We start from the raw sequence: 20,656 nt of genomic DNA on the forward strand, positions 1-20,656 counted from the left end.
ATCGTGCACAAAAAATAGCATGCACAAAGAATACAAAAACGAAACCGAGTCCCATACTTCAAATTTGAAAAGGAAAGCTAAAAGCACTTTTTTATCCAGTTCGTAGCTATAATTGCGCAATTATCTCTTTCGTGTATGGGTGAATTGTAATATTTTAGAGTTCTCATGATAGCTCAAATTATGATTATCTCAATCAAGATGATGAATTTCTAAACTCAAGAAAACAACCACAACCATGCTTCTCACACAACCAGCAGCAACTCGATCAGACGTACCAACCACTTCTCTGCCAAAGATAACCAAGAAGAGGAGAAGTAACAAAAAGAGCAAGTCCACCGAGTTCGCTTCGTGTTTATTTTCTTCCTTTCCATACCACTTCTCCACCAATGTGAGAATATACCAAAATTCGTCCTCTCCATCGTCAGCATGTGACAACCTCAACACATGCGTTTTTCAAACCATGGTCCTCCAAGATAAATCCATGATTGCTGTTTCGAAAAGAACCAAACAAGATAAATGCCAACCTTATGAACAAGTATTGGATATTGTGGTGAATGATCCAATGTCGAATCATCCTTCCTTGTTATCAACGAGTGATTTCTTTATCAAGAGTGGGTTTTTATTTGTCAAACCTCAACAACCTAAGCATGCAAAGGCAACTTGTAATACAGTGTCTGAAACTACACATAATTCCAATGATGACACGAACAAATCGATTCAAAGCATAACTCGCAAGGGTAGAACCTCAATGTTGTCAATAAAAGAATTACTCAATTAAAAACGTAACTACGAGTCAACACAATAACGTTTCTGGAAAATTAAACATCCGAAAGAGCATGCTCTATTGATTAGGAAGGTTAAATGGCAAAATTGGAGCATCTGAAGATGCTGCAAGTGGTTGAACATGATTTTGAAACGTTCCTCCAACAAATGGATCATAACCAGTGTTGATGGAATGATCGTCAGACGGATTAGTCTCAATAAATGGAAGTACGGGTTGTTGCAAAATATTTGTGGGTTTCTGGTCTTGTGGAATTTCCTTTTTCTTTTCAGTATTTATCAATAATTGTCGATATTCTTCACTAAGAGGTGTTTGATGAGAATATTCACATAACTCTCCTTTTTTACAGCTATTGTAGAGATGATAAAATTTACATGGAAATAACTTCTTATCATGCAGAAAAGGACATAAATCTCCCTTATAACAATGACCACTAAGGAAAAATTTACACAAATCCCTCACTACTGGCTTCTCAGGTTCCTTCTCTATTTTCTTTTTTTTCGTCTTTTGTTCCTCATTACTTTTAGATGATTGTTTCTTTCTTTTTTGAATATCTTTCTTTTTGCTACGAGGTTGTAATGTGTCTACTTTGGCTGTATTGTCACTAACAGAGATAGATTGGTTGGTGATATTGTCCATTCCATCGGAACTGATTGATTGTTTTTGAAGTTTTTTCACTTTTTTTTTGTTCCTAATTTTAGGCTTGTTTTGTTTTTTGTTATGGGAAATTTCGTGTTGTCGTTGATTTGAAATTATTAATGAATGATCCTCATTTTGTATTGCTGTTTGACTAATTTCGGGAATATTTCTTTCAAGTTGTTCTCCTGTTTGATTTTCCGCATTTGGCTGAATTTTTAATTCATCATTGAGTATTTTCGATGGCTTATTCAAATCAATTTTCGGAGGAATTTTAATAAATTCTTCAAATATTGCCTTCAATTCCGGTCGATCCCGAAACCAATCTTGTTCTAAAGCCTGATTCATCACATCTTGTTGTGTTTGCATTTTTTTTAAATCGTTAATAACAAATCCAGTTCAAGATTGAATCTTTGTCAACTCGTTTTTTAATAAGATTTATGAACAACAATAAATCCAGTTTGAGATTGAATTAATCGTCTTTTAATTACAACATTTCGACCATAGCTCTTGTTGGAGAGGACTTGCTTTGTTGATGAAAGAGAGACAAATGACATCGTCCACAATATTCTCGATTTTCATGTGAGGCCATCAATACACCTGGACCACATTTAGGACAAGTTCTTCGATGACAAATTATAAAACCATCTTTGGCTCGAATTTCATATATTGTTCGTTCAATAGGAAAAAGTGGAATGTTTTTGTGTCGATGAGTTTTAGGAGGTGGTCTCAAGGTCGTGCGTTTCTTCTTTCGTTTCTTCTTTCGTTTCTTCTTTTTACCTCCTCCTTCCAAACACATCAACAAGTGAAGAGTTGAACTTGTTTGAATTTGATAATCCAATAAGGTTTTATCATCTTGCAATGATTTTCCAGAGAAAACAAGTCTCTGCTGATCGAGAGGTATCTTTTCTTTTTCATGGATGTGAGATTTGATTTCTTCGATGCGAGTGTGTAATTCTTATTTTGATGAAAGAGTGACACAAGATGGATGTTTCAGAAATAGTGTCATTGAAAAAGAGTTTAGTGATCATATTCACTTACCCACTTGAAGTACAAGCGTTTTACCCGTCAAGGATCTGATCAAGAGTCGCATCAAGGAGTTTTGAGAGCTTTTTTTAATTGTTCAGTTTCAAGATGGATCAAACAATGTCTATGGACATGGAACTCGTGTTGTTAATTTCGAGAATCCGCGCATTTCTTAATCCATCCATGCATTTTTAATATGTAAGAATAACAACCACTATAAATAACACACTACTACTGAATTGTTTCACTTGTCGCAACAAATCAGTGGTCATGGTAATCAGTGATGATAGTTCAGAAATTTAGAAACCCATCTCTGTGGCATGATACTGTAAAATGTGAGTAAAGAGATGTTGAAGTGATTGTACTTTGGAAGACTCTTGAATCCAATTACTAATCTTAAATTTCACAACATTGGAAGAAAGTAAAACGAAAATTCCATTCTTAATCAAGTGATCTAAAATTTTCTTCTTGTTGCTTGCTAATAATTTAGAAATAAATTGTTGATCATTTTCAAGGTGGTGATGATGGTTCATGGTTGTCATGTGATCATCATTTCCTTCGTCCACTCCAACAAGTTCATTAATTGCTGAAAATGTGGAAATAAATTCAAACACAATATGAGCTTTGAATTCATCCCAGCTCACTAATTTAGAAATGCAATGATAAACAGCACCAATAGCCTCTGCACATTGTGTACATGAAGAGAATGACATTCTTTGATCATCTTTGCTTTCTAATAATGAATCAAATACAACTACTCTCTCGAATAACATATTAAGGATACAATTCAACAAGGTTTGAACACAATTAATTTTTGAGATATCTAAAATGTTGTGTTTGACAAGAGTTTCTAAAATCTCTGAAAGTGAAATAATAATATTTGGATCCAATTTCATGATATTTAAATCAGAGTAGGAAAGTTTGGCAAGTTCTAAAATACTCTTTCCTCTACTGGCAACATCAATGGAAGAATATATGAAAATGCTTGATGAAACAGCAATATCTGAAATGAATGAAACGAGTAAATCAATGGCTGACTTTGGAACTGCAATTTGACTTGTTCTCATCTCATTGGTAATAAATGAAACAATTTTCAATAACTTCATAATCATCGATTGAATAGATGCATTGATTTGCCAATATTCCTTATTCAATGAAGAATGACTAGAAACTGGAACCGTATTAAATAAATAAGATCGAGTACTCAATTTCAAAGATTCAATAATATTACATAAATAGAAGAGTAATTCCTTCTTGTGAATGGATTCTAAACAAATGTGAAGTGATGAAATAATATTCTCCAATTGTTCACAGTTGGATTGAACTTGGTTTCTGTGATGAGATGCATTTTGTATGGTAATGGTTGGCATGGAATGATGTTGATTGAATTCATTCAATTGATCTAAATGCAATCGAATAAGAAAATCTATCTGTGGTTGAGAAAGGCAAGATACCATCATTGAAAGTATTCTTTCTCCCTCACTCTTTGTTCCAATATTCTTATGCTGAAGAGATGATACACTTCTATCCACAAGTGATTTGTCAAGTCGTATGGATGAAATATGAGCTTGAATAAATTTGATAATTTTCACAAATAAGGAACTAGGTGGAATTGGACAATGAGATGAATTCTGAATCTCTTCATTTGGACCATCGAGAGTAACAAGTTCAATCAGCTCTGTGAACACTGGTGAAAGACAAGTATTTGCTTCACCACTACTCGAATGAAGGAAGCAACTCATACATTCATAGAGTTTGTTCATCAATTCTTGAGGATTCAATGCATCATAATGAGAGGGAAGACCTTTTGGACCATGTGAAGCAACCAGTAAAATCTTGGCAAATAGAACAATATTCTCAAAGACTTCCACAGAGATTTTGTTCCTATTTCGAAGTGAATATTCTAAAATTGCTTGTTCGAATGGATAAATATTTCTTGTTTTTCCAAGTTTTGAATTTTGGAAAAGTAATTCATAACACATGTCGTTATTCTTTTCAACACCACCATCACGACTGTTCTCATCATTCTGAGAAATTGTTGAACGCATTTGAGAGAACAACACACTCAATAAGGTATTCGAAAATCGTATCTTCAACATGGAATGTTTCAAATCTCCGATAGAATTTGCATGCAAGAGTGTGGAAAGAATGGATTTAGTATTCTCTTCCATCAAACTCTCCCCTCCTTGAAGAAGACTCTTGAGGAAAATTCTCAACACTTCATTGCTATAAGAATTCAACCATTCCAAACTCGAGGAGTCATCATCCATCATTGAAGTCATTGTTGAATGTGTGGTTGTAGTCGCTGTTGTTGTGGTTGCAATTTGTTGTTGTTGTTGTTGAATGGATGGATGCATTGAATTTAAATTAAGACAAGTTCTCATGTAATATCTCAACCACAAGAATGGAGAACCTATTTGAATCATCTCTCGAATATTCTCTTCTGGTAATGTCTTTAAGAGTAGTAATTGAACATGTCGAAGAGATGCCATAAATTTGATTCGATTGGATCCAAATAAGGGGAATGAGCAGTCTATTGAATCTCTCTTCTTAATCGTATTCGAACTGGCAAGATCACAATTAATAATCACATCATAGCACAATAACATGCAAAACATGGACATGGCAAATCTTGATGAAAAGTATTTGAATGGAAATAATGGAATCAAGTTAATGAATGGGCAAAGATAATCATTCCAATTCTGAATGCTTTGAGATGGAGTGAAATCGGTTTGGAATGAAGAGAACAAGTGCTCATCGATAAGGGGGATGGAAGAATGTTTCTCTGAAGAGAATTCACCACTTTGGAATAGTTTAGAATGGACATCTTTCAACAAGGAATGAATCTTCTTCTCCACTTTTCTGCAATCTGAAACATCAATTTCCAAAGTTGCCTTTCTGAGAATGGACTTGATCCTTTTCGCCCATTTGGAATCACCAAACATAATCTCCGAAGCATACTTGATCGACTTTTTCACTTCACAATATAAAAACTCTTCAAAAGAGTCTTGAACATCTCGTTGTTCAAACAACAAGTCATCTTTCCATAAATCAAGAGTGACTCTCTCAAGTGAATAGGGTAATAATTTAAAAGAATGTCCTTTGATTCGAATTGCATTGATGAGTTGAGTGAGCATAAATTGACTCAAATTTCTCATGTAAGTTTCATTACAATATGGAATGATATATAAAAAGTTACTACTGATTAAATACCACAGCATGGAGAGATACTTCTTTTCAGTATCAATGGATTCAATAAAACCTCCCCAATCATATTTTGAAATTTCTTCATGAGTGAAATCTTGTTCTTCAAACTTGTGTAAATGCATGAGAGCATTCAATTCATTTTGAATAAAATCAAAATAGATTTGGAAATTGTGTGTTAATAATTCTTGTTCTTTTTTGCTTTCCTGAGTCTCATAGGAATATAATTCTTGATTAGAGGTAATTAAATTATGTTTTCTAATGTTCACTTGCTGGTTGATGGACATCATTCTTCTGAAAATGATATAACAATAAATTCCCTTATTCTTGAAACTGAGTGTTTTAAAAACTTCCTTAAATGGTTTTCCATGAGTGAAAGAATTCATGGTGAGTCCTGATCCATCATAAAAGTTAATGATATAGTCTTCTCCATTGTGATTGTTAATATCCTTCATTGAAAATACATCGGATGAGAATTCTTCTGATCTATAAATAATATTACTCATCGAATAATAGAGCTGAATGACTGCTGCTTGATTTTGTTCACTCACTTCAAGACTCATTAATCTCTTGATGATTCTAGTGCAACATTGTTTTGCTAATTTCTGTAACTTTTTGTAATTGGATTCATTGAGAGTCACATAAAATGCAAAAGAGGTTAAAGGAAAGAGTAATACCACCAAAAGTCTTTCTGCATTTCCATATTCATCTAATCTCTGGTTCACTATTTCAATTAAATACTTAAAGTATATCACAATATCTGTAGGTGCAATATTTTGGACAAGGCTCTTTACACTATTTCTGAATGATTCTAATTGAATGATTGGAAAATGAAGATTGAAAGATTTGGAATGACGATGAATCATGTCTATTGCAGAGAATAAATCGTCAAAAGCTTGTCTTCCTTTGGCAAAGTGTACAAATATGCTCAACATGTCTCCCATAAACTCACTCAGATGAAGCATTTCGATGTCTTCTTGTCGAATGCTCAAAACCATTTTCCAGATATAGGAGTAATATCCTTCAATGATTCTGTAGTCAGTGATAATGACTCTTCTCAAGCAAGTCATTATTTGTTTCACTTGAGAGGTTGTTAATGAATCCAATTCAAATATTAAAACGTTTCTAAATACTCGATTGATAAGTCCTTCCAAAAATTTGTATGGAACTGATTGTTCTGATGCTGTCTTGTAAACATCATAATCATGAAGAATTCTCAACAATGTTTCTAATATGGAAAAGAAATCCTCTCTTTGTATGTGACCCTTATTGTACTCGAGATAGATCAACCAAATAATACTAAACATAAAAGCTTGTTTGGTTTTGATGTAAAGGCCTGTGGATTCTGTGAGAAATGTATTATGATTCACTTCATGTTCAAATGCCTTGTAAATAATATCCATAGAACATGTCAAAGATGAAGGATTTTTCCTAGCAATAGCAACTAGTGTTTTAAACAAATAGTATAGGGTGTCGCCAATGTTTTCTTGTTTCAGAAATTGACATCTAAATGAGAGTGTATTGGAAACGATTAACCCATAATGATTCATGTCTGTATCGATCAATGATTTGGAAAGTCCACCGTTCGTGTTTTTGAGATACTGATAAATAATATCGTCCATGTGTGAAATTTGTTCGTCAATTCTATGCTTGAATAATAGGAAATGTGGTGTTTGTGTTAATTTCAAAAAGTTTGCTTTCAAATTCATCATTTTCTTGACAAACATGGAGGTAAACACAATATTCATGGAGGACTGTCGTAACATGATTGTTGCAAGATTAAGGACACGAGATGAAATATTGAGATAGGTTCGGAATGCCCAATCAAATTTGTTCAACTCATGATGATTACTCGAAAGGATATGAACGGCTGTTCTATTCAAGGATTCAACCATTTCTAAAATTGAGGGCTCGCTTAGATGTGCTGTGAAAACTGCAGAGAAAATTTCATTCAGTGATAATGCAACAGAAATAATTTTTCTTAAATCTGTTTCTTGCTGTGGAGACTCTAAGCTATTGGCACTATTCTGAGAATTATAAGCAATTAATTCCTGAGAGATGCGTTCAAGTAGAGATGATGCTTCTTGTTCTTTTTCCCATCCATAGTGATTGGTTGAATAGACATCTCTAAGGACAGTTTCATAAATAAATAAAAACTTTAAGAAATTGACATGTTTCAAACTCTCTGAATGTGAGGAAAGTAACGAGTCAAGAACCTTTTTGTGTTTTGAAGTTAGAATATTCACTAATTTCAAAAGGATGACAAATACTTGTTTGTTGGCATGTTTCAAATTCAGAGATGTAGAGACAAGTCCAAATACTGAATATTCCATAGCATTCAGAGTTAAATTAGAAAGAAGTCGCTCATCAAAGTGAATATATAATTTATGAAGAGAGGGATAGTCCAAAGCATTATCGGACTGTTTTTTATCGAACAATTTCTCTCCTATAGATTTAGTATCAAACTCTCGAATCCATAATTTGGATTCTTGCTCTAGATTGTATTGTTCCAATTCTTGTTCTTTTGATTGGATGCGTGAGCTCTCAGTTGTTTTATTCTGTTGTTGTTGTTGTTGAGGAGGAGGAGGATGAGAAGGATGATGAGTAGGTAACATTTTTTTGTTTCAAGAATTGTTCAACATTTACCATGAAGATGTTCGCGTTTCCAAATCCTCAACACCCCAAGATGATATAACCTTAAGTTTGTTATAAAGAATCGTTTGACTGGATCAGAAGACCGTTGACTAACGGAATGATGACGCAACAACCACATCCTCACTTCCAATGCAAGGCTCAAGTTTATCGAAATAATAATAAAAAATGATTACAAGCAGTAACAAGCCTCCAACAACACCCACTCCTTCCATATCTTCGATCCACCACACAAGTGGTGATCAAGAACAAATCATACAATTCATTTTGAGAATGTTTAAATGGAGGCAATTAGATTTCAAAGGATCACTCACTCAGATGGCTCAAATCATCATTTCACCCGATACAGTGTACAAGAACGCTAGAAATCGAAAATGTAGGTCATCGGAATTGTATTCTTATGATAACTGTGTTCAGATATCAAGGATAGATATTCTAGAGATGATCCTGCTTTTGTAATATTATTGGCTATTTTCATGTTGATAATCGGACTTATCTATTCAATTACATTCCACAAATTGTCATTATCTAATTATGTTTCCCTAATGTCCTACTTGTTTCTGTTTGACTTTTTATTCATTGGAATTTTCATATCGACGATATGTTGGTATGTGTGTTTGTGTATTGAATTAGACGATGAACACATTTTCAAATTTATTAATTAATTAATCAATTTATTATCATTAATTTTAGGCTTATTTGCAACAAATTCCTTATTGATTCTAGTGGAGAGAGTGGAGAAAATGTTGAGTGGCTGTACAGTTTTGATGTTCATACCAACTCTTTCATACCAATCTTCATTCTGCTCTATGTGGTTCAATATACCATGCTTCCTATACTTACAATGGACAATATTATTGGCACTACTCTTTCTGCTTTGCTTTTCATGTTTGCTTTTTCTTACTATAATTATTTAACATTTAGAGGATATTTAAATTTGACTTTCATCAAAAACTCGGAGATATTTCTTTATCCTATCGCAGCTGTATTGGTATTCACTGTTGTCTGCATTTTCACAGGTAAGTACGTCCATGTTAAATAGATGTACAATTGTTGTTATGAATGAACCAATGTGTCAACCCCTCATCGTAGGTTTTAATTGCACCAAGGCCGTGCTCTCGTTATACATTGGAACCAACAACAAATAAACAAGAACATTTATGGCAAAATAAGAAAAAAAATGCTATCATCGCTCTCTTTGTTTCTATGCAAACCTATTTTCAAGGCCTCCCCACAGAAGCAAGGCTTGGTATCTTTGCTGGTTCCACGATTTCTCTTGAAAACTAGTACTAATATTGTTCTTGGAAGTAGTAGAGCGAGAGACAACACAACAAATTTATTTAAGGAGCAATTCCGAGCATTTTCTTCTTCGAGAGTAAAGTATGAACAAGAAAGAGCAGCAAACCCTTTCGAACAAAATCTTTTACAAGGAATTCGTAGTTTTTTGAAAGATACTCAAGATTGCTTTGCATCTGGAGATGCCATCCAAACACAAAAGAGATATGAACAGTAAGTATCTCATCATTCGTTCCGATACATTGAACTCAACTAAATTTTGCAGAATGTACAACACGTTAAACAAATCTAGCTTGGTATCTTCACCAGACGCACAAAACATTATTGATGATTTGATAAAAGCATCAGTTGCACATATTACACAAATTGAAAAAGCCTTTCAGAAAAAAAAGGAAAATATAATTTTCCCTCTCTATAAACTGTATTGGAAAGCAGCAACTGTGCTACAAGCAATCGGAGATGTCGAAAAAGCACTCAAGCTCATTAGTAATTCTTTAGATATTGTTCCAAAAGATAATTCTGAGGAACTCCCTCAAATCAAAATCGTCAAGGCTAGTATTCTCAACAGTATGGGTCTTCACGATCAAGCATTTGAGCTTCACACAAAAGCAATCACTGAAATTGGACCAAAAGTCACATGGAAAAATGGAAGTGAGGCAGCTATTGCTTTTCATGAATTAGGAGAATATTATTTAGGAGTGAAGGTCGAAACTGCAAAAGCCATCCAAAGTTTCGAGAAAGCTCTTTCTATCTGTGAAGGTTTTTATGGATGGACAACTCCTCAAACTACAAAAACTGCAATAATTCTCAGTAGATTATATTTGGAAACGAACAAAGTAGATTTTAGTATAATACTTGGTGAAAAGGCTCTAGTAGGAATAGAACTGTTCCTTGACAGCTATGAAGCTCCATTCATTACAATTACTGGTGCCTATCTAGCCAGAGCTTACGAAAGAAAGGGTTTTTTACCATTCCAACAATCTACAATTACAAAAGTTTACAACATTCTAAGAAGGAAAAAAGCAGAAACAGATTCTCAAACTTATATGGAGTGTGTTTTCAAGCTTGAAAATATGATGGGCTCATGTAGATACCTGCAAGGTCATTTGAAACTTGCTGATCAAACTTTTTCAAAACTGGATCAACTCGCTGAATCTGTTATGCCTGAATGGCTTAAGAAAGACCCTGAGGAAGCAAAATTTGAATTGGCATATATGAAATATTTCAAAGGAGTGAGTAAAATTGGGTTGAAGGAGACAAGCGAAGGTGTTAAAGAGCTGGAACAAGCAAAGGCCATCTTTTTGAACATTGAGAGACACGATTGGGCGAACCATTGTGAAGAATATATCAATAATAAATCCAAGTAAATGGTTTATTTGAACCAAACTCGTAAAGATGAACGAATTCGTTTCTCTTCATGTGAAGTGGTTGTTCAACCAATTCGATCACTGAATCGGCAAAGAAACAAAAAGCCGTTGTAACGTACTTGCACCAACCAAAAAACAATCAAAAAAATATCAAAACAACAACTTTTGTGATCATCACCCACAACAACAAAAATGTCTGATAACGAAGGATCCGACTATGAAGATCAAGAATTTGAAGAAGAAGAGGAAGAAGAAGACTACGAACCATCACAAAAGAAAGTCAAATCAGCAGCTAGCATGTTCATCGATGATACTGCGCAAGAAGATGATGAAGAAGAGGAGGAAATGGGTGAAGAAGATTTTGAACAAGAAGCTGCTACATATCGCAAACCAACCGCTGTTTCGGAGCTGCCGCAACCAACCGCACCAAGAAGAAAAGATGTTATTGCTAATCTTGAAAGAAAATATATCGGAGGAGGTGATGAGTACGAAGATGAAGAAGATGAAGCATACACCACCGCAGTAAGAGCCACTCAAAAACAATCAAATCTACCAACACCCGAAGATCCAAAGCTATTTTTAGTGAAGTGCAAACAAGGAAAAGAGAAAGAAGCAGTTTTCACTCTACTACAAAAACATTTTAACTTAAAGAATTCTCCGGTCAAGAAGGACCGTCTTCAAATTACATCAGCATTATACATCGAGGGTTACAAAGGAAAAATTTATATTGAAGCACTTAAAGAGCTGCACGTCAAGCAAGCTATTCAAGGGCTGAGTCACCTTATTTTTGAAAATGGTATCAAGTTGGTACCTTTGAAAGAGATGCCCGATGTTTTGAACATTAACCAATTGTCAACAAAGCTAAAAGATCTCAAAATTGGAGACTGGGTAAGAGTTAAAAGAGGTACATACAAAGGAGATCTTGGTAAAGTTGTTGGTTTAGACGAAGCCAGAGGCTTATGCCAAGTTACTCTCGTTCCAAGAATTGACTACACAGGACAAAACGTAAAGCGTCCTCCTCAAAAGTTATTTGACAGAGAACTTCTACCACAATCTGAACAAGACAAAGTGGAAGATTTAAGAGACAATGGAGTCGTTTATCAAGGTAACCGATTCCAAAATGGATATTTATACAAACAAATTCACCTCAAATCTTTGGATACAAAGAACATTGAACCAACAATTGAAGAAATTCAAACATACTACCAACATGAAAATCCAAGCAAAGCAATTTCTCTTGCAAGAAAAACACACTTTAAGAGAGGTGACCATGTAAAAGTTGTTAAAGGTGATTTGCGAGGAATGTATGGTGTAGTTACTAATGTAGACGAAGATTCTCAACATGTAACATTTATTCCAAAGAATCAGGATATTCAGACTCCTCTAGTTTTCCCAAGCAGCCAACTTCAAAAACACTTTACAGTTGGTCAGTTTTGTAAAGTCATTGGTTCAGGAAGCAAGTGGGAAGGAGAGTCCGGATACATTGTTAGCGTCAATGAAGATGATGACACAGTTGTTCTTTATAACGAGGTGAAGAGATGCGAAATGACAACATTTATCAACGAAATTCAAGAGACAACAACTGTTGCTACTGAAGGCAAAGTTGGTAACTATTCATTATTTGACATGGTTCGCCTTGATACTCAAACAATGGGTGTAATTGTGAAATTTGATTCCAATAAGAATGCTGCAGATACATTAGTACATATTGTAGACAACAACGACGCAGTTAGAACTTTGAAATTACAAGAATTGGGAAGAAAACAAAATACCAAAGCAGGTTACAAAGCTCCTGATAAGAACAAACACTTAGTTGGTATTAGTGATACCATTAGAGTTGTTGATCCAACATCTGTACATTTTGGAAGAGAAGGAGTTGTTAAACAAGTGTTTAGAAAGTTCCTGTTCTGTTGCTCAATTGACCTGATTCAAAATGCCGGTATTTTTGCTGTGCCATCCTATCACTGTGAATTGAGAGGAGCAAGAAATAGACAAATTCTTAACTCTCAAACTTCTGGTGCCGCAGGTAACACTACAAACAAGAGAGGATTTGTCTTTTCCAAGAGAAGAAGAAGTCATCCATGGACGAACAAGACAGCTATCATCACAAAAGGTCCATACAAGGGATACTTAGGTATTGTCAAAGATGCAACAGATACAACTGCTCGTATTGAATTGCACTCCCAAAACAAGATTATTAATGTGGATATTTCATATGTTGATATCAAAGTTGATGGTACTAAACAAAAAGAACGCTTTTCAAGCGTGTCAACTCCATACCACAGCTCAGGTGCTACCACTCCTTTCCATTCAACCAGCGCTGGAGTACCATCCACACCTTGGGACAGAGATTCTTCAAAGACACCTCTTCATACCTCAATGGGTCACGAGACACCACTCCGTCCTGAAACACCATCTCTTCGTCATGGTGGTGATGCTTGGAATCCTCGTAGACCAAATACACCCATGCATGACTGGCAAGATAGTGCTCCAACACCCGGTGCATCGACGCCACACGACTCTTACACGACTCCAGGTGTTCACATGAGCAATCCAACACCTGGTGGTGCGACTGCCATGACACCTGGTGTTGAAGGTTATGGCTATCATCATACTCCAATTACACCAGGTATTGGTGCTTCAACTCCACATGAATCCTATACCACGCCAGGTGGAATGCTTCAAACTCCTGGTGGTCAGCCAATGAGTGGAGATTACTCTGGTTATGGATCTGTATTGACTCCTTCTGTTTCTACTCCTTATGGAATGAATCCAACGACACCAGGCATGCAACATCCAATGACTCCTGGAATGAATATTTATGGCTCTTCTGCAGGAATGATGCATCCAATCACTCCAGGTGCTGTTATGACTCCTGGAATGAACCCTGCTACACCTGGTATGAATCCAATCACTCCTGGAATGATGCATCCTATCACTCCTGGTGCCAATCCAATCACTCCTGGCCATCATGACTATGAATAATAACAACATACGTGTACATTTGAAATGAAATTATTTAATTGAGATCTAAGATAAACTAGAGTTTGTTGCATCAACACAGTTATAACTCGTCCAAATCTACTACAACATCAAGAGAATCAAATTCTACAAGTACCACATCGTCGTCATCGACTTGCATTGTTTTAGACTTGTCTGGAATTTCCTTGTTTCTCTGCAATACTTTTTTCACAAAAGCCGATGTTGCAACAAAATCATTCTCAAGATCAGGTGTAGGGAACAACACTTTCGTGATGTTTTCATGTTTGTGGTCTTCATGATCGTTTCCGATGATGACGAAATCTTCTGTGTTTTCTCCATTGTACGTTTGAGAAAACAAATTTCTTCGAACAACCGAAGAATTATCAAATTTCCAGCAACGCGTTGTTGTGCTTGTTGAATTATTTTGTAACTCTGTATTGCTGCTGTGCTGAATCACATGTTTGAAAGAATAGGGCATCGTCCGCAAAAGTCAAATTTTTTTCAATTTAAAAGATTTCCAAAGGATTTATTTCATCATCGCTTAGTTCAACAATTCACCTAAGGATAGCATTCTTGTTCGGATAGCATGTGTTTTACAGCTTTGCACAGTTGTTGGTTGGGAAGATGGAATTGTGCTCGAAGTGAAAGAAACATTTTGGACAAGTGATTGTGTGTTTTGGAGAGTGGTTATTACTTGAGGTGAAGGTTGGACCGATGACCTTAAGGCAGTGTTTTTATAAGAAAGTGAGTAATCTTTCGGCAAATTTTCAAGCTTAAATGGAACAAACTCAATGGAAGGTGACATCTGACAGGTGGTTGGCTCATGGAGGTCAACAGAAATCGTTCTTTTCTTCGAAGAATGCTGCTGTGGTTGGTGATATTGAGTGAATATGAGTGTGGTGGAGCTTGGCATATTATGGTTTGAACAAGAGTTAATAGGAAGTTGTGTGTTGTTGATGTTGTTCATGTCAGATGTTGAGGTACATGTGTGTTTCTTAACTCTTCGAACCATCGTTGGCGAGATTGATCGAGATTGAGGAGGAATTGTACATGAAGAAGATGGAGTTATGGCAGTCATCAGTTGTTGTTGAGATGAAGATATCTTCATACATGATGAAAAAGATCTTTTTTCATCTTTCTTTTCTTTGACACCATAAGAATGATCAGTCACTAAACTGGATGGTTCCGTTGCAATGGCTTGCTTTTGTGTACATAATGTAGTTGTGGTTGGTGGTGATGAAAAGGAGGAAGAGGTCATGACGGGTTGTTGCTCATGCCATACCAATGAGTTCTCTAGATTTGTGGTCATTTGATACGTCTTGAAATTCTTCCAATGAAAGAAACATTTGGGGTCGCATGTCTTTCCTGACTTGACAATCTTATGAGGGACTCTGGCATCTTGAAGTCTTGCCACTTGGGTCTTGTCATGAACGGGTGATGGAATCACAAATGGGAGGTTGTTACTACCGTCTTGAATGTGAGAGGGCATGTTGTTGTTGCGAATCTTCTTTTGGTGTGGTGAAACAAAGGCATCTCTTGTCGATTCGCTGGCTCAAAAAGCTCAAGAAAGTGAAGTGGGACAAAATACATTTCGAGTGAATTCCGCGAATGGTGTTTTGTCATACCATTCTTGTTGTGAAAGGTGCATAAATGTTGCTCAAACAGGAGGGCTGGGAGCCATTAAAGTTCTAGAGACACCATAACGAAATTCATGCAGCTCATTTGAAGAAAACTAACAAGAGTAAAATATTTTGACTCAAAAAGGCAATTTCAGCACAAAAGACATCTACTTTTTTAAAACCTCAGAGACATCTATCAACATTCAATTAGGTTTTAAATAGGTAATTTTTGGTTTTGTTTATTTCGAAGATTACTCTGAAAAGAACAGCAATCGCATGGCCATGAAGATACAAATTAGAGAAATCCAAGGGCTTAATCGTTCCCCCACTCGAGCACATTTCCAAAATATTCCAACAAATCTATGATAGGTGTATTATTATGGCAGATGGTAAGTTCATGTTATTTGAATGAAATTAAAATGATTTAACGTTCAAAATAATAATAATTAACGTTTTCATCATGTTCAAATAATCATTAAAAATATAATTAACGTAACAACAATCATTAATATTTCCATCATATATTTTCAAATATTAAATATTACTAATTTTCAAATAATCATCATTCATACCCTTGTTTCCGATCATCAAGCCAACTCGCCTTGTAGGCATGGATATAGGCACTGGTACAAATGAGTAATAACACACTCAGTATCAGACTTTCAAAATTAAATAATGCACTCTACATTCCGATCATGATCATAATAGTTCCGAGATGACAACTATTCTGATGAATGAAATACAATGACAACACACCATTGACGAAATCAAAAAGAAATGATATTTTCTTATTTTTTACAAAATTTATTCAGAGCGTCGTCATATTATTTGTCAAAAACTCCAAATTTTTAATTCTTCATATATGAAGATGCGCAAATTTGATACAAATGATAGTCATGATGGTGTTCATGATCAACATATTCTTGTTGTGGATCATTCAGAAGAAATACAAGAACGTGGTTTGAATGTCTTCAACAACAATGAAAATAACACAACAGGCAATGAAGAGAAGATCTCTGAGAGACCAGCCAATGCAGGTGGTATCACAACTCCCAATGCAGGATACAAGGCACCAGCAGCCAATGGAATTCCAATCAAATTGTAAAAGAAAGCCCACACAAAATTCATCTTAATTCTCTGAAAGGTCGTTTTTGATAGATCCAAAGCCACTAACACATCTTTCAAATCACTCTTCACCAACACGACATCGGCAGCTTCAAGTGCAACATCACAACCAGCTCCAATGGCGATTCCCACATCGGCTGTAGCGAGTGCAGCTCCATCATTGAGACCATCTCCCACCATTAATACCTTCCTTACTCGTTTTCCATGAGGATGATCCTTTCCATCATGGTTCTCATGATTGGAAATGGTAGTTGAGAGGGGTCCATTATTGTTACTCGAATTATTATTGTCATGTCTAGGATATGAAATGGTATTTGAGAGAGGTTCATTGTGACTTGAAAGTTGTAGCTCACCATTCTGTAATTCTTTCACTTTTTGTGCCTTTTCTGCAGGTAATACTCCTCCAATGAATTGATCGATTCCAATCTGAGAGGCAATGTATTGAACCGTACGAGGATTATCTCCTGAAATCATCCAAACATCCATTCCACGTTTTTTCAATTCTTTCACCACGAGAGAGGCCTCTTCTTTTGGAGTATCTGCCAATGCAATCATTCCAATGAGTTTGGACTGAATGACGACACATACTACTGTTTTACCTTCATTTTCTAATTGATGAATTCGATCTTGGAAGGATTGAGAAAAAGTAATGAATGTGTGTTCCTTAATAAAATCAAAATGACCTGCAATGACAGAATAGGAAATTCCTTCAGGAGAGTTTGATGATGGGTGTGCAGGATATCCTCCAGAAGAATTTGATGATGGGTGTGCAGGATGGATGGTAACGGAACAAGTGAGACCTTTACCAGGCTCAGCCACATAATCTTTTGGATGTGACAATGAAATTCCCTTATTCAATGATTGAACATGTTCAACAATGGCTTTTCCTAATAAATGTTCACTTCCTAATTCAGCGCTTCCAATGACTTGAAGGAATTGTTCTTCACTCCATTCTGAAGCATGTTCTTCCAAAATTTCAACATTTGTCACAATAGGTTTTCCATGAGTGAGAGTTCCAGTTTTATCAAATATAACGCAATTCACTTTGTGACACATTTCCATCACTTGTCCACTTTTCACTAAAACACCAAATTTAGCAGCCACTCCAATGCCAACCATGATGGCAGTAGGACTTGCCAAGCTAATGGCGCATGGACACGATATCACCAATATAGCCAATGCAAATTGCAATGCAAAAGTAAAAGGGTGCATGTTTTCAGGCAATTTTAACACACCTCCATAAGCAAGAGAAATCCACAATACAAATGCCAATCCAGACATGATCATGATTATTGGTACAAAATAAGCACTCACTGTATCTGCAATTCTTTGAATAGGAACTTTTGAAGATTGTGATTCACGAATGAGTTTGTCAATGGCAGATAAGGTATTTTCTGAGGCAATTTTTGTAACCTTCATGTAGATGGTTCCATTTTGGTTGATCGTACTTCCGAATACAGAATCGCGGACTCTCTTTGGAACAGGTAAAGGTTCACCACTAATCATGGATTCATCGACACTTGTGGTTCCATGAATGACCATACCATCGGTGGGAATTTTTGATCCTGGCAATACTTTGAGAATATCACCTCTTTGAACAAGATGGATGTCAATTTCTTCTTCAATGAGTACTGGGTGTTGTTGAGATGTACATGATGAGTGCATGGAATTCATGTGTGAGAGGAGTAGTTCTTGTAAATGTTCTTGAGAATGACTATTTTCACCCACCTTAACGTCTATATTACTACTAGTAGTAGTTGTAGTTGTTGTAATAGTAGTTGTCGTAGGAGCAATAGGAGTGGTGGTGGTTGTAGACGACAACGACGATGACGAACCACCCTTAGAGTTCACTTCTGGACTTGCTTGTGTATGAATCCATAAGGCACGACTCACTTTCAATTCCATCATCTTCGACAACATGTTTGAAGTTTGTCCTTTCGCTAAAATCTCTAAAAATCTTCCCAAAATAATAAACGTTAATAACATGGCACTCGTTTCAAAAAATACCTCCGCATGATAACTCTTCAAGAAAAATGCAATCACAACATTCAGGACCGAATAGAGATAGGCTGTCGTCGTAGAGAGCATGACTAAGGCATCCATATTGGGCTTGCGGGCATACCTTAAGGCTCTGTAGGCAGATAAATACAATGGCTTACCAAAATAGAATTGAATGGGTGTCGCTAACAACCAACATAACAAGACACTTCTCGACAAGCCTTGAATAATTTCTTGATCTAAATAAGAATGCAATTCCTTCATCATGGGTACAACAAATACGAGTAACATGATTGGACAACACAATGCGAAACATATCCCTAAATTCCTCTTCCAAAGTTCCAACTCGGATTGAATGGCTGTTGAGGCTTGAGAGTGCTCACCACCTTGTGGATCACCACCATTGAATAACGAAATGGAGAGCCCATAGCGATGAGAAATGAAAACCTTCAAAGAACGAGCACCTGTTTCATCTGGATCATAATGAACGGTGAGTATTCTCTTTTGAGTATCGTAAAAAGAGCCTGAGAGAGCACTACCGAATTGTTGTTTCAAGCCTTGCTGGAGTTGAGTGATTTGTTGAGATGATACCTCTTGTTGGAAATAATAAGAAACTGCACAAGTATTGTTGTTCATGGTCGTTCCAAAGTCGTTAGAACCATTACTATTGCTAGCATCTCCAACAGGAACAAACTGTTTTCGAGTAGGATATCCTAACCTCTCAATATGTTCAATAATTTCATCCTCTCCAATGGTCGTGCAATCATAGATAATTCGTGCCGAATTGGTAATGTCCATGACTCTCGCCTGCAAGACGCCTTTTCGTTTGAGTAGAGTTTCTTCGACCATCATGGCACAATCTGAGCAATGAAGTTGTTGAACTGTGAGATGAAGAATGGTCGATTTGGAATCCTTCATATTGATCACAACGGTAGTGGGTGAATCATGATCGAGTTCTTGAATACTTGTGGATTTTTTGGTGCATTTTCCACTCGTACAGCATGAGGAGGTATTCTTGGAACAAGGACTACTAGAGCTCTCTAGTGGTGCAAGTAGTGATGGTTGAGTGTTTGTTGATATGCTACCACCCTCTGAGGAAGTCTTTTTACAACACGACTTGGTACATCCGCTCACAGTCTTTGTTGTGGTGGTGGAGGTTGTCAATGATGTCGTAGTAGAGGTCTTACTATCCTCTTCTGTGAGTGTCACCATCTGGTTAAGGTGAGAAGTATTCTTTTTTGTACAGCCTGATTTGGTACAACAGGAGGCCACTGTGGCTTCTTGTGAGATGGCAACCTTAGTGTTGTTGTTATTGTTCGAACTAGTAATGTCATTGGGACAACAGGACTCGACATTTTTCGAGGTGACTTCCTCTTTTGCAACTTCTTTCCTCTCTTCCATATTTTGATGTTTTGTTTTGTTTAACATGGAGAGAGTGATTGTCTTGGTATTAAGCAAATTTCTCTTTTTGAATGTCGAAGAGGGTAATTTCAAATTGGATGTTGTTGTTGATAAGGACTGGGTTGTGCCTTCCTCGTTGTTACTTGATTGAATTTTCTTCTTTGTTGGACAATAAGAAGAGCCTTGAACATTGTCACCACCCTCTCCACTGCAACAATTTGGTTGCTGTTTAGAGCTTGATTCCATTTCATGGACTCTCTCACAACAACTCTTTGAACAACAACCACTACTCATTGGTTTGCCATCGTGTACCTCGTGCGTGCAAGAAGAAGATTCTTTTTGACAGTTTGTTTTATCGGTACACTGTTCTCCGTTCATGCCTTCATCGGAACCACAGCACTTGCTATTAGCATTGTATTGATCATCTTCCAAGCTTTGCTGAATTTGTTCCTCTTCATTATTATTTAAAAAATCTTCATCAGTTGAAATTGCAAGTTGGCCATGATTCGATGCAGAGGTGAAAAGTAATGGACGTCGTAACGGGTCCTTCATGATTTTGTTTTTTCTCA

At 36.2% G+C, this 20,656-nt stretch overlaps 11 protein-coding genes across 11 annotated transcripts; 4 read left to right on the plus strand and 7 right to left on the minus strand.

Moving 5' to 3' along the window:
* Nucleotides 1–235: 235 nt before the first annotated feature.
* Nucleotides 236–778, plus strand: FDP41_003475 (uncharacterized protein; the record flags this gene model as incomplete). Its single annotated transcript, XM_044706783.1, has 1 exon — nucleotides 236–778. One exon carries the CDS (start codon nucleotides 236–238, stop codon nucleotides 776–778), a length of 543 nt encoding a protein of 180 aa, XP_044562196.1.
* Nucleotides 779–841: 63 nt separating this feature from the next.
* FDP41_003476 (uncharacterized protein) lies at nucleotides 842–1,786 on the minus strand (the record flags this gene model as incomplete). The annotated part of the gene is made up of 1 exon (XM_044706784.1): nucleotides 842–1,786. The coding sequence occupies one exon, from the start codon at nucleotides 1,784–1,786 to the stop codon at nucleotides 842–844; it is 945 nt and encodes a 314-aa protein (XP_044562197.1).
* Nucleotides 1,787–1,904: 118 nt separating this feature from the next.
* Nucleotides 1,905–2,510, minus strand: FDP41_003477 (uncharacterized protein; the record flags this gene model as incomplete). Its single annotated transcript, XM_044706785.1, has 2 exons — nucleotides 1,905–2,374; nucleotides 2,459–2,510. 2 exons carry the CDS (start codon nucleotides 2,508–2,510, stop codon nucleotides 1,905–1,907), a joined length of 522 nt encoding a protein of 173 aa, XP_044562198.1.
* Nucleotides 2,511–2,742: 232 nt separating this feature from the next.
* Nucleotides 2,743–8,262, minus strand: FDP41_003478 (uncharacterized protein; the record flags this gene model as incomplete). The annotated part of the gene is made up of 1 exon (XM_044706786.1): nucleotides 2,743–8,262. The coding sequence occupies one exon, from the start codon at nucleotides 8,260–8,262 to the stop codon at nucleotides 2,743–2,745; it is 5,520 nt and encodes a 1,839-aa protein (XP_044562199.1).
* Nucleotides 8,263–8,775: 513 nt separating this feature from the next.
* Nucleotides 8,776–9,447, plus strand: FDP41_003479 (uncharacterized protein; the record flags this gene model as incomplete). The annotated part of the gene is made up of 3 exons (XM_044706787.1): nucleotides 8,776–8,906; nucleotides 8,993–9,318; nucleotides 9,392–9,447. The coding sequence occupies 3 exons, from the start codon at nucleotides 8,776–8,778 to the stop codon at nucleotides 9,445–9,447; spliced, it is 513 nt and encodes a 170-aa protein (XP_044562200.1).
* Nucleotides 9,448–9,479: 32 nt separating this feature from the next.
* FDP41_003480 (uncharacterized protein) lies at nucleotides 9,480–10,962 on the plus strand (the record flags this gene model as incomplete). Its single annotated transcript, XM_044706789.1, has 2 exons — nucleotides 9,480–9,808; nucleotides 9,861–10,962. 2 exons carry the CDS (start codon nucleotides 9,480–9,482, stop codon nucleotides 10,960–10,962), a joined length of 1,431 nt encoding a protein of 476 aa, XP_044562201.1.
* Nucleotides 10,963–11,154: 192 nt separating this feature from the next.
* FDP41_003481 (uncharacterized protein) lies at nucleotides 11,155–13,947 on the plus strand (the record flags this gene model as incomplete). The annotated part of the gene is made up of 1 exon (XM_044706790.1): nucleotides 11,155–13,947. The coding sequence occupies one exon, from the start codon at nucleotides 11,155–11,157 to the stop codon at nucleotides 13,945–13,947; it is 2,793 nt and encodes a 930-aa protein (XP_044562202.1).
* A 79-nt stretch (nucleotides 13,948–14,026) lies between these two features.
* On the minus strand, nucleotides 14,027–14,422 carry FDP41_003482 (uncharacterized protein; the record flags this gene model as incomplete). Its single annotated transcript, XM_044706791.1, has 1 exon — nucleotides 14,027–14,422. The coding sequence occupies one exon, from the start codon at nucleotides 14,420–14,422 to the stop codon at nucleotides 14,027–14,029; it is 396 nt and encodes a 131-aa protein (XP_044562203.1).
* A 63-nt stretch (nucleotides 14,423–14,485) lies between these two features.
* Nucleotides 14,486–15,433, minus strand: FDP41_003483 (uncharacterized protein; the record flags this gene model as incomplete). Its single annotated transcript, XM_044706792.1, has 1 exon — nucleotides 14,486–15,433. The coding sequence occupies one exon, from the start codon at nucleotides 15,431–15,433 to the stop codon at nucleotides 14,486–14,488; it is 948 nt and encodes a 315-aa protein (XP_044562204.1).
* A 381-nt stretch (nucleotides 15,434–15,814) lies between these two features.
* FDP41_003484 (uncharacterized protein) lies at nucleotides 15,815–16,322 on the minus strand (the record flags this gene model as incomplete). Its single annotated transcript, XM_044706793.1, has 3 exons — nucleotides 15,815–15,923; nucleotides 16,136–16,245; nucleotides 16,320–16,322. 3 exons carry the CDS (start codon nucleotides 16,320–16,322, stop codon nucleotides 15,815–15,817), a joined length of 222 nt encoding a protein of 73 aa, XP_044562205.1.
* A 174-nt stretch (nucleotides 16,323–16,496) lies between these two features.
* FDP41_003485 (uncharacterized protein) lies at nucleotides 16,497–20,639 on the minus strand (the record flags this gene model as incomplete). The annotated part of the gene is made up of 1 exon (XM_044706794.1): nucleotides 16,497–20,639. The coding sequence occupies one exon, from the start codon at nucleotides 20,637–20,639 to the stop codon at nucleotides 16,497–16,499; it is 4,143 nt and encodes a 1,380-aa protein (XP_044562206.1).
* Between the last annotated feature and the right edge of the window lie 17 nt (nucleotides 20,640–20,656).

The sequence above is a fragment of the Naegleria fowleri genome, assembly GCF_008403515.1.
Source record: "Naegleria fowleri strain ATCC 30894 chromosome Unknown tig34, whole genome shotgun sequence".
Lineage (NCBI taxonomy): Eukaryota > Heterolobosea > Eutetramitea > Acrasida > Naegleriidae > Naegleria > Naegleria fowleri.